Raw genomic sequence first — 12,673 nt, 5'->3', positions numbered from 1 at the left:
AGCACCTGCCGTGGTCAGCTTGGCTGCCGCGAAGATAACTCTGCTGCAGGTGTTTAACTTTGTGGGTACTGACGGGTAACCGAACATCAAAACGCTAATAAATATTCGATGTCACTATTCAAAGCCCATTCAGGACAAACTTCATGACACAAAAATCAAATGACGTAACCATATCCTATCCCTTTTGGTGAGCACGTACTGTGGTCAGCTCGGCTGCTACAAAGAGTTCTCTCTGTTGTTTAGTGTCTACCTATGAGGTACGGACTGGTAATCAAATTGAATATAGCACCATCCTTTACAACTTAAGACCTAAATAACAACGATAAGAAATTAAAGAGAAGAGTAATGTCACAGAGTAATCCCAGATGGAATACTAACTATATGACAGGAACTAACAGGCATAGGATATTGGAACACGGGCTGCAGATTAACTTGCGTCGGCCAGTGCATTGCCTTTAACTCCCTATTCAAACCGCCCAGTCGTTGGACGAAGCGGGGGGGGTTATCGATTTATAATATCCTAACCCTAACCCTAACCCCCTAACCCTAACCCTAACCCTAACCCCTAACCCTAACCCCTAACCCTAACCCAATAGCAGCTTTCCGTGCTCAGCAAATGGCGACACTTGGGGAGTCATTGGCATTCGACATACAGACAAACTGAAGAACAGACGCAAAACTGCTACCAAGAGCATTAATTATTAACCGGTAAACTTTGCTAAAAATGTATCTTTCTGTTATTATAAACCCGACAAATAACAGTGAGCTGTAGAAGTGTAATAGAAAAACGTAATTGGAAGACATAAGGATTAAAATGAATGTACAAGTTCAATTATGCCTTTGAAGTGTTTAACAACACTCGACATATTAACTGTGCGCTCTAAAAGTGTTGAAACACACTTCATTGGAAAACAAAGGCAAATGAATGCAAAGGTTTAATCATAGTTCTGAAGTGTTTCAAAGTCTCGCCGTGGCGGGACATTAAATAGCTGGACACGCCTTCACACACTGGGATCATACCATTATGTGAAAGAAGGAAGGGGGCAGACGCTCCAAAGACAGCGAGTGTAGTGGTACAGGCCAGGTACACACAGAGAGGCAGAGAGAGATCATTCGGTCCCGTCAGTTTGTCCCGGGGCAGTTTCATTTCATTAACACATTTAGATACTTCCTCAAATATGTATTTTCCCGTGGTTGTGTCATGCATTGATTTAATTACCAAATTAATTAATTACCAGTTATGATAGAGACCGGATATAACTATGGCCTTGATTTTGACACCAGTGCAGTAGACACAGAAACGTGCACATAAATGAGGTAAATAACATAAACGTTTCGTGTATTTCATAAAAGAGCACCTGTTCAATGTGAAAAGTGAGTTGTGAATATTAAATAAATAAAAACAGACAATGGCAGGAGAAACACTGACACCGCTTTTAGTACTCGGAGACGTGATATACTTAAAACTCAATTTTATTATTAAATATATGGCTCTCAAGGAAATACATTTAAAAAACTTTGGCTTTTATGGCTCTCCCAGCCAAAAAGGTTCCCGACCCCTGAAGTGTCATAATGTTAAGATCTTGCTAAACAAATAAGTTATTGGGCAAAGTTATTGTTGACAAATCAACTAATGTTAGTTAGAAAATGTTATCAACTTTAATTGACTGAATTTATTGAATTTATTGAAAAATGGACCTTACATAAATACTGTGTAATAAATGTTTTAACTCTCCTATGATGGGAACAGCGTTGCACTCACTGGAATAAAACCGCTGCAGCACGGAGCCGTGTTTGGACACCCCTTATTTAAAGGTTTGATTAAAATGTTAAACAATAGTAGCTGTGTTGGCGTTTGCAACGAATAGAATGCAGAAAAATAAGGCTTTTATGAAAACACTGATTGAAAAGTTGCTTACCAACACACAAACCATTCATAATTGCTAAATTAGGCTCAAATAGAAGGCTCCGAGTGATACAAAATGAAGAGCCATTTGTGAAAAGCCCGCATGCCAGGCTCACTCAACGTGTCCAGTGTAAAAAGGACCTGGCCGTTCAATGTACAGAAATGCATTTCCCTTTGACTTTGTCCTTCCCCGTATGCAAGTGTTTCACAATTTTCTTTTTTCATTGCAAACAAGTTATGTTGACTTTTCTTTTTCCTTTTCAGGTGAAAATGTCAGGCTGCCCTGTATGTGGCAAACAAGTACGTGCTCTGAGCCAGCACCTCTCAAGCAGACATCGTGTGAGAAATGTACAGGAGCGGAGGATTTTATTAAATATGTCCTCAGCGAGGGTGAACATCAGGTCCTCTCCTTGCCCAGCGACAGGGTGTGGCTATGCCCTGTCGCGCCTTCAGCGTCACATACGTCACACACACACGGAGTTGACACTGGAGGAGAGGGCCTCCTTACTCCTCAGGGCCAAGTGGATAAAGTCCACGCAGCTCCTCTCCTCTCTGAGGGCCACCAGCCCCACGACACCCATGGCAACGTCCATTGACCTGCTGCCCGACGACAGAGAGGATGTACTCCCTTCTCCTCCCCTGAGCTGTGGCAACCCCCTGTGCATGGAGACGAGGAAGGGGTATATCCAAAACATATCCCAACTTTGTGAGCAGAGGGATGATCTGCTCACAGAAAATGGCAACCTTAGGTTGAAACTGCAGGCTTTGCAGCGTCCCAGGTGCGGTTCTCGCATCATCGATGTGCCACCCCCGACGGAGCAAGAGGTAAGTTTCTATGTCTCTGTCTGCCTTTAACCATGTCTGTAAGTCAGTCAGTGTTTGCGTGTGGCTTCATGTTTTCAGTCATTTTCCACTTGATTTCACAGGAGGCAACGGCAGCTACAGAGGAGTCGGCAGAGGAGGTGACGCTGACGCTGACACCCCTCGGCGAGAAGCCAGCGCTGAAGAGGGATGTGGAACAGACCCCACAGCAGATGAAGAAGGCCAAGTCCTCCAACAGGGGCCGATATTACTCCCTGGTTCCTCTCTCCTAAAGAGGGAGGAACCGATGGCTACTTCATCCACGTAAGCACATATTATCACAGTGCAACTTTCTTATCACCAAAAATAATATGACATAAGTGTTATAATGAATGCTTGCATCTCTCTCTCTCTCTCCATCTCTCTCCATCTCCCCCTGCCTCTCTCCTCCTTCACGTCCTCTCTCCTTCGCTCCCTCTCTATCTGTATGCAATTGTTTTTCCTTTAAATGCATGTCACTATTGAGAGGAGAGATCTCACCTACCCACGTAACACTGAGCGCTACAGGGAGCATGGAATGCCCTGGCTACCTGCCGTGATGAGACACCTGCCAGCCACTCTGGGGAAGGACAAGACATTCAAGGTCCTGACATTCATCAGCTGTGTGGCCCTAGTCATGAATGGGGACTACATCAGCTACCAACACCTGGCCACCTTGATGAAGGATATGCAGATGGCACAGTCCGATCTCCAGAAACTGCAGATCCAGTCACAGTTCCTCCTACCAAAGGTATACAAAATGAGCATCTGGAGGCTGCATGACGCAATACCTTGGAGGATGGTTCTGAGGAGGAACCCGCCAGCTCTACCACCTCAAAAGAGGCCAGAGGAAGAGGTCATTGAACAGCCGTATGAAGATGTTCAGGCAGTGGATGAGGCATATCAACATACTCCCTGCACCTCCAGGAGCAAGTTTCTGCCTGACACCAAGAGGACGGTTTGGTCTTCCATGGAGATGTCCTTCTTGAATCTGGACAGAGAGACAAGCACGGAAGAAGCTTATAGGGACTACCTGGACAAATACAAGAGAGCTGACATTCCAGCGAGGACCAAAACGTCCTTTAGGTTCAAACAGAAGAAGATGACTGAAGATGATTAGAATCAGGTGGATTGTTGTTGGACCCCTCCACCAACCAGTGTCCTGAATCATTCTCATAAGAGCCCCAACCTTAGGTGAACTGAAGTGGTCCACCACAGAGGGAGGACCCGATGGCTACCTCATCCACGTAAGCATATATTGTCATATAACTTTATCACCAAAAATAATATGACATAAGTGTTATAATGAATGCTTGCATCTCTCTCTCTCTCTCTCTCTCTCTCTCTCTCTCTCCCCATCTCTCTCCATCTCCCTCTGCCTCTCTCCTCCTTCACGTCCTCTCTCCTCCGCTCCCTCTCTATCTGTATGCATGTATGTCCCTTAAATGCATGTCACTAACTCATTCTGTGTCTCTCATGTGGCAGGTTGCCACTGTTAAAGTTCGGACCATGAATCCTGCCCCGTCGCGCCTTCAGCGTCACATAGGTCACACACACGGAGTTGACACTGGAGGAGAGGGCCTCCTTAATCCTCAGGGCCAAGTGGATAAAGTCCACGCAGCTCCTCTCCTCTCTAAGTTTAAGGTAAGTTTCTATGTCTCTGTCTGCCTTTAACCATGTCTGTAAGTCAGTCAGTGTTTGTGTGTGGCTTCATGTTTTCTGTCATTTTCCACTTGATTTCACAGGAGCATTGCCTCCACAGTGTGGGCTGTATGTGAGAGATGTACATTTTACTTTAAGAATTACATTGTACTCTCAAGGTGGTGCTCAAGAGCCTTCGTTGCAGTGGGGATGCCAAACTGCCAAAGAGGGAGGACCCGATGGCTACCTCATCCACGTAAGCACATATTATCACAGTGCAACTTTCTTATCACCAAAAATAATATGACATAAGTGTTATAATGAATGCTTGCATCTCTCTCTCTCCATCTCTCTCTCCATCTCTCTCCATCTCCCTCTGCCTCTCTCCTCCTTCACGTCCTCTCTCCTCCGCTCCCTCTCTATCTGTATGCATGTATGTCCCTTAAATGCATGTTACTAACTCATTCTGTGTCTCTCATGTGGCAGGTTGCCACTGTTAAAGTTCGGACCATGAATCCTGCCCTGGTCGTGCCTGCTGTCCTGGTCGTGCATGCTGCTCTGTCCGTCTGTCATTTGTGATATTGCGTTGTGTAAAAAAGTTGGATTTGATTTGATTTGATGGTTGTGTTCTACTTTGAAATAAATGTTTGAATTTGAAATTGGTCAGCTTTGTACTACTTCCTGGGCACACACACAACACATTTTCATAACAATTATTACTGCCATATCAGAAGGATATAACGCAAATGAACATTAAGTAGTCATTTAATCAATGTAATATATATATATATATATATATATATATATATGTATATGTATGTATGTATTAGGATGATTGGGTTAGGAACTCAATAAAATTGAATCCTGTCGCCAGGAACTGGCGGCAGGATTTGATGCACTGTCCATCAATGTCCCCAACCGAGGCAGGTCTACCTCTCATTCAGGCCCCCCGGATGTACTGTGTCGAACCTGGAGATCCAGAGTCTCTCAGCTCTCCTTCTCTGGGCGACATTCCACCTGGGGTTGGACTCCAGAACCGTGGCTTGGACGGAACGCCATCCATGGAGCACAAAGTGACTCACCAATGGGGTAAGTATTTGTTTATGTTTTAGAATGTTGTGTCTGTGCTGGGTGAACCTCACTAATATGGTGTTGCCCGTCTCACCTACATATTGTATTCCACATTGTTTGCAGGTGATCAGGTACACACAATTTTTTGAGTGTGGGCCACCCTGACCATGTGACTTGAAAATATTGTTGTGTTTGTTGCGCAACCAGGTTTGGTGCTGAAAAAATTCCGTTTGAGCCCTAGAAGCTGGGGTCTGCAAGGGTTGGATCTTAGCCTTCACCAGGTAAGTATGAAGGTTTCGGTTTTTTCTAAAAGCTGCAATGATTGTGTGTTCTTTCAAAATATCAGTTCCTCCTATGATATTTTGAAAGTTATTTTTAATCTTTCTAACCAATTTAACAGCTGATAAAGAGTATGTAGTGACAAAGGGCAATACTGAAGTGATCAGCTGGGGTTTGGTCTGCTGGAAAGTTTTAAAAGACTTTCTGAGGAAGGAGCGAGAGTAACCCCTTGTCGCTAATGCTGTAAACAGCGTCCTGGTGGCCCGTTTGAAGTCCTCTTTGTCACTACATATTCTGTGAAATCTAAGTAGCTGAGATTTAACTAGACCCGCGTAAGTATGTTTGGGATGGTGGCTTGTCTTATGGAGCAGAGCGTGGGTATCTGTCTCCTTAAAGAAAACTTTAATGTCCAATGTGTTGTTGTGGGGGAAATTAGGTCCCTTGAATGTGGTGGTGTCAAGGAAATCCACAGAGGTAGAGCTGGTAGTGGATTTCAATGAAACAGACTCATTGTGGGTGTTCAGCGTATTAAGAAATTGGTCAAAATCCTCTTTGGAATGTGACCACACACCCCAGATATCATCCAAATATCTGAAGTAATAAGAGGTTTTTTATGACAGGAGGCTAGGGCAGAAGTCTCCCATTCTGCCATGAAGATATTGGCGTAGGCTGGGGCAAATTTCTTACCCATCGCCGTGCCTTTGGTTTGTAGGAAGAATTCACCATTGAATTGGAAGTCATTCCGGGTCAAATTGATGTCTAGTAGTTCTAGTAAGTTCTTTCTCTGGTCTTTTTTTGTCCGGATGTCTACGGAATATCTTTTTTATGGCTTGTAGGCCTTCTTGAGTAGTCAATATTTGTATACAAACTGTCAATATCTAGGGTGAAAAGAAAAGCATCCTGGGGGATATGGAGTGCTTTGATTCTTCCTACAAAGTCATAAGGTGTCTTTGATGTAACTGGCGTGTGTGGTAGAGAGAGGGTTGAGATGGAAGTCGATGAATTCGGCTGTGTAGTAGGTCTCACTGCTAGCAGTCCGAGACAATGGGTCTGCCCGGAGGGATCTCATGTGGTTTGCTCCACTTATTTGGATCTTTATGGATTTTAGGTAACATATAGAACAATCTGGCTCTGGGTTCAGAGGTGCCCATTATGTACTGTTTTTGTTTGGCATTGATGAACTTTTTGACATATAGTGTGTGAGCAATTTTCTCTACTAGTTTAATTGTGTCCAGGTAAATGGGTTTCTCTAATTTAGTATAATAATTGGTGTTCATTAATTGTCTATATCCCTCCCACAGGTACTGGTCTCTATCCATGACCACCACTACGCTACCCTTATCGGCTGGTTTGATGATGATGTCTTTATTGTTCATAAGTTCTTTCAGTGCCGTGGTCTCCTCTGAACTTAGGTTGGGTCTGACACGAGATATCTGGAAGTTACTATCGAAGTGATCGATGTCCGCCTTGATGAGGGCTGCGAGTTCAACCGGCAGAACCCCCATGGGTGGAGTCCAGTCTGATTTTGGAGTGAATGGAGGTAAGTCTGAGTCTGCTCTGTGTTGGAAATGTGTGGCTAGTTTCAATCTCTATGGTATTGTTGAATGTCCCATCTACTCTGTTCCATTATATTTTTGTTGCTGCCTTTAGTGGGGATGAAATTAGTCCCCTGTCCAGTAGAGTGGACTGTTGTTGAGTCAATTAGAAATTTTATGGCTAAAACCTAAAACATTTTTCTTCCCCTCCTGTATAGGCAGGCTTGTGGGGACATCTATTTTACGTAGTCACACCAATGTTTGAGAATGTGTTCGGCTGTGAGACGAGTCCAATGGATGTTGTCCCGTTCGGTCTGAAAGAGCTCCGTTGGTAGGTGTGGTATGTGTGTGTAATGTATTGTGATGTACTCGTTGAGCTCCAATAAGTTCTCTGCTCAATGTCAGCAAGAAATGTTGAGTGGTTAATCAACGGCACCCAGATCTCTGCTTGGGGAACTTGAGTTTAGCAGCCCTGACTGCAGTCTGCAACTGCTTTACAGTGGTCTCCTTGAATTTTTGTGATTTATTGTTTATGCCAAAAGACAAAATCACCTTCTCCACCATAGTGGAAGAAGTGGTCCTGTTTAGGATGGCCTCTGCATTTCTGAAAGTAGCACCTGGGTAACTCTCAATTTGTAGGTCATTTCTGGTAAATGATGGGAACTTGTCTGTATTGGAATCCCCCATGATAATAAATGTTTTTTCAACACTGAGACTCCAGTCCTGTACTTTATTTAATGTCTTGGGGTGTCTGTTTGGCCTGTATATTGGTCCCAGTGATTTGGTGCCTGTGTTTACCAGTGGCTCCCGTTGCTGGCCCAGGTGATTTTCCATTAGGCTCTGGACTGCTGTGTCTAGACTACGTGTCAACACTGAAGACGAAGCCCGGACTGGAATGAGAGACCGGTTGGTAAGTGGTGTATGAATAGTATTCTCTGGAGACACACCCATAATGGGGCCAGCGTCCATCGAGATACATGGATTGACCACCGATGGAGGGGGAGAATGTGGAGGAGGGGAAGAGGTAAGAGGCCGAGGCCGAGGCGTCAAGTTGGGGAGACGAGTGATCCTCTGTGTCTTGGGAGCAGCCTGCTGTGGGGATTCTTCGATGTCTAAGATCAATAAGGGGACAGGGTTGATAATGTCCTCCGTATCCTCACGCACTAGGGGTGACCATTCTACGTCCCGGTCCGCTCCGGTGGCCATGTCGACCCTCTCCTTGACTACAAGTGGTATGTTGGGGTCAGGAGTCTGTGATGGGGTACGAACAGGTGTGGGCATGAGTATGTTCTGCCCTGAAGCATGTACCTGTGCCACAGTAATAACATCAGAGGGACCCACAGCCGTGGGTCCTACGTCGTGCTCTGAGCTGGCGGATGTGATCACTGGGTGGTCGGTAAGATTAGCTATCAGTAGAGCCTCCACCTGTTTGACTGTATCAGCCCGTAAACGGCGACCCAAGTTTCTCCTGGCCCAGGAAGATGCCATATCTAGTGGGCCCTGCCAGTGGTGGGAAGACAACGATTTTAATTTGTTGACCTCCGTTTCCATCACGTCCATGTAGTGGTCCTGGAGGATCAACATGGAAGTATAGGCCCAATTTCTTGCATTTCCCTCAATAAGGATCTGCGTTTTGGGGGTGGGGGCTGCCGGCTTGATGAAGGCCGACAAGTGATCCGTCATCTTGGCTATGGTAGGTGGGGGGTCATTCGATGAAACATTTTGGAGGTGGTGTATGGTCTTAATAATGCCATATATGCTCCGTACTTTCATTAGAAAGTCCGGATCCTCTGACTGTTTTTCATTTATCCGTGTTTCATCGGATGTTTGGGGAATGCGTCTTTGTTGTTTGTATCTAATTTGTTGTCTCTGTTGATAAGTGTTGTTGTTTTGTTCATTAAGGTATCCGTTAGGATGCCTTGTTTCAAAAAATTGTGGCTTATAGCCTGGCTCTTTCCTAGGGCGTTGGGGATAATTCTCCCTTTGAGTTTGCCGTCCGGCACGTGTGACCGATGCGTAGGAACGCTGCTGGCCGTTGAAACGTTGACCGTTGGCATGTTGGCGGCCATCTGAATGGTAATGACGGCTAGGGGAGTTCATGTTCTGTGGTGCTGCCTGACCGCGTTGTGTATTACGGCCACGACGGTAATCCACCACAGTCAATCACTCCCCATCGTGACGTCGCTCCATAATAGATAATTGAGCCGTAAAAAAAGGAACGTGAACTGTAAAAGGTAAGTATAAGAGGTAAGTAAGGTAAGTGTATAAAATTCTTTTTTGTATATTTTAATGTATTTTAAGATTTTAAATTATTTTTAATTGTTTTTAATTTCAATGTATGTGTGTGGAACAAGCTTTAAACGACTGTTTCGGTCCTAATTGGACCTTCTTCAGGTAAGCTTGTATCAAGAAAGTGTAATAAAGGAATAATGTGTGTGCGTGTATTTCTCTTTGTCTGGTGAGAGAATGTGTGTGCGTGTATTTGGTGAGTGTGTGTGCGTGTATTTCTCTTGTTTTTTCTTTCTGGTGAGAGAGAGAGAGAAGCTGTGTATGCAGCTCTGCCGTCTGTGAAGAGTGAGAGGCAGAGAGAAGGGCTCCTTCCCTTTTATAGAGAGCTGGCTCCTCCTTCCAGAGAAAAAAAGAGTAAGAGAAGTCTGGCTCCTCCTTCCAGAGAAAAAAAGAAAAGGAGAAGTCTGTTTTATACAGATGATGTTAATTCCTCCCAAAATCAATAATGCAGGGTTTGAATTGGAAAAAGGGCTGGAATTAGTGTGAGGGCCAAAATTAGGATTAGGGCTATATTGAAAATTAGGATTAGGGCTATATTGAAAATTAGGATTAGGATTAAGATGAAGATTAGGGCCACGGTTTGGGTTAGATGTCGGGTTAGAGAGGTTGGGTTTAGGATTGAAAAAAAGGGGTTAGGTGTCCGAATTCGGTATTAGAAGGCTTAAATGGAATCCTCAACTGTCTTGTTAAGACTATACAAATGAAAATTAAGATGGGAGAGTATCAAAACAGTAGCATGAGACGTAAGACTCGAAATCCTCGAGCAGTACTCCACAGACATCCAAAAATACGGAGTCTAACGAACAAGTCCGCCTGATGAAGGTCAAAATAGACCGAAACGTTGCGGGCATTAAAACTTGTTCAAAGATCAATCGATCAATTTATTTTAGTGTGTGATATTTATAAGAGAGATACTTACCTGATGGGAAAACAAAGAATATTTTAATACTTACCTCATTAGCGATACACATAGCACTTCACAGATGGCAATTAGTCAAGGCCAGGGCCTAATAATTAAACCCAATACAGGGAATATATGAACAGAGATCATTTTTAATACAAATAACAAGAAAGCAACAGCGACTTCATGAATTCCTATGTCGTTGTTGTGCATCGCGGGGGCCCGGAGGGGTGAACCTGCCATGACGAAGGATGAGGATGGCCAGTGCACTTGATCCTGCTGTCTTTTTAAGCGGCGGGATCCAACCACACCCCTACCTAACCCAGCCCGTGCCCCGAGTCCTTTATTAGGAAAGAAAATCATTTTTAGACATTACATTAGACATCTAACAATGACTCGTTTCTATAAGTGAAATGCAGCTAATACACATGCATGCACATGTGTGGACAGAGTGCAGAGCTGCAAGGCAAAGCAGATAGAGGTGACCAGGGGCACGGAACTCTGGGCAGCTCGGCTTATTGGTCTGGTTGGTGGGGGGGGGGCTTAATTGTGGGTCCCCGGGTTCGACCGGAGAGCCTAGTTTTTAGCTACAATAAGGACCAATTGTGTGATGCCATTGGGTTAGGGTTAGGGTTAGGGTTAGGATGCAAATTAGGATGCAAATTTGAGTGCATCAAATCCTGCCGCCAGTTCCTGGCGACAGGATTTGATGCACTACTGAGGCAGGTGTATTTCCCAATAAGGCCCCCGGGATGCACCGTGTCGTAGTGAGAGATCCTAAGTCTCTCAACTCTCCGTGTCTAGGCGATACTCCAAATCCTCCAATTGGTCTGACAAAGCATCAGAGTCCGAGTCAGACAGTTTTGTTGAGTTCCCAACCCTAACCCCTAACCCTAACCCAGGATTCAATTTTCTTGAGTTCCTAACCCTAACCCTTTACAACTTAAGACGTAAATAATAACAAAAAGAATATTCAGAGAAGAATAATGTCACAGATTAAACCCAAAAGAAGGGTTAACTACATGGCAAAAACTAACAGGTGTAAGATATTGGAACGGGGGCTGCGGAAAGATGTGCGACGGCCAGTGCATTGCCTTTGATTCCTTATCCCAAACCGTCCAGTCGTTGGACGAAGTGGGGGGAATCATCGATCTATAAATACCTAACCCTTCCTGGCGACAGGATTCAACCTTGTTATTCCTAACCCTAACACCCTAACCCTGTTTCAATCATGATAGAACAAATGACACTGTTGAAGCTGATTTGCTGAAGACTCATTTCGTTTAATAGCCACATAACAGTAGTCAGAGGGATCACACACAAATTCACTAAAAAAAAACTGTACAACAGTAGGTTTGGAACACATTGGAAGAAATAAATGGGGGGGTGGGCAGCAGGCACCGGCAGCGACAGCGTTTTACATCACAGTGTAGTGTTAAACCTCTAAAGGGCACACTTACTGCAGTTTTAACTGCATTAACACCCGTATATACCACCCTCTAGAGCAGGGGTCGGGAACCTTTTTGGCTGGGAGAGCCATAAAAGACAAATATTTTTTTATGTATTTCCTTGAGAGCCATATATTTAATACATTTGAATGCAACTTTATGCGTGCATTTTTTAAGAATAACGCGTCTCCGAGTACTAATAGCGGTATTATAGCGGTCAGTGTTTCATTGAACAGGTGCTCTTTTATTAAATAAACTAAACTGTAACTGTTATTTATTTCATTTATGTGCACGTTTCAGTGTTTACTGCATGGGTGTCAAACTCAAGGCCACAATAATATCCGGCCCGCGAGAAAATATCATATGTCTGTCATAACTGGCCCGCCGGTTTTGGTAATTAAATCAATGCATGGCACAACCACAGGAAAACACATTTGAGGAAGTATCTAAATGTGTGAATGAAATGAAAGTTTTTGGAAAGCAAAGGGAAAGACACCACAGATCTCGGGGACGAAAGTGGCGATGTGAGCTGACCTTTTTGTGCGACATAACTAAGCATCTCACTGTTAAACCACAGTGAGAGCTTTCTAAGCCAAGCTGCCTGTGGGAGACTCGGATTCAGCAAGGAAACTTTGGTCACTACGTGTTTCCAAACACTGACAAACCATCTCCACCGCTGTGTTCCCGACCGCATTCTGCTGATCAACTGAGCGCATTTGCCGACTTTGCAGCTCAGAAATTTAAATTGAACTGCTCAGCAATT

The 12,673-nt window shown here is 44.3% G+C and overlaps 1 protein-coding gene across 1 annotated transcript; it reads left to right on the top strand.

The window, feature by feature from the left end:
• The first annotated feature begins 1,521 nt into the window (after positions 1-1,521).
• LOC115005040 (uncharacterized) lies at positions 1,522-3,118 on the top strand. The gene is made up of 3 exons (XM_029426826.1): positions 1,522-1,653; positions 2,119-2,731; positions 2,833-3,118. The coding sequence occupies exons 1-3, from the start codon at positions 1,634-1,636 to the stop codon at positions 2,998-3,000; spliced, it is 801 nt and encodes a 266-aa protein (XP_029282686.1). The 5' UTR covers positions 1,522-1,633; the 3' UTR covers positions 3,001-3,118.
• The last annotated feature ends 9,555 nt before the right edge of the window (positions 3,119-12,673 follow it).

This window comes from Cottoperca gobio, unplaced genomic scaffold, assembly GCF_900634415.1.
Source record: "Cottoperca gobio unplaced genomic scaffold, fCotGob3.1 fCotGob3_242arrow_ctg1, whole genome shotgun sequence".
Classification (NCBI taxonomy): Eukaryota; Metazoa; Chordata; class Actinopteri; order Perciformes; family Bovichtidae; genus Cottoperca; species Cottoperca gobio.
The sequence above is the reverse complement of the archived record's forward strand: the minus strand, read 5'-3'. Positions and strand labels throughout refer to the sequence as shown.

Excerpts from the sequence above, each read along its gene's own strand:
- LOC115005040 (XM_029426826.1), top strand. The coding sequence starts at position 1,634 with ATGTTAGTTAGAAAATGTTA. Across the intron at positions 1,654-2,118 it reads ATGTTAGTTAGAAAATGTTA|TTTCTTTTTTCATTGCAAAC; the intron begins TCAACTTTAATT and ends GTGTTTCACAAT. Across the intron at positions 2,732-2,832 it reads CACCCCCGACGGAGCAAGAG|GAGGCAACGGCAGCTACAGA; the intron begins GTAAGTTTCTAT and ends TTGATTTCACAG.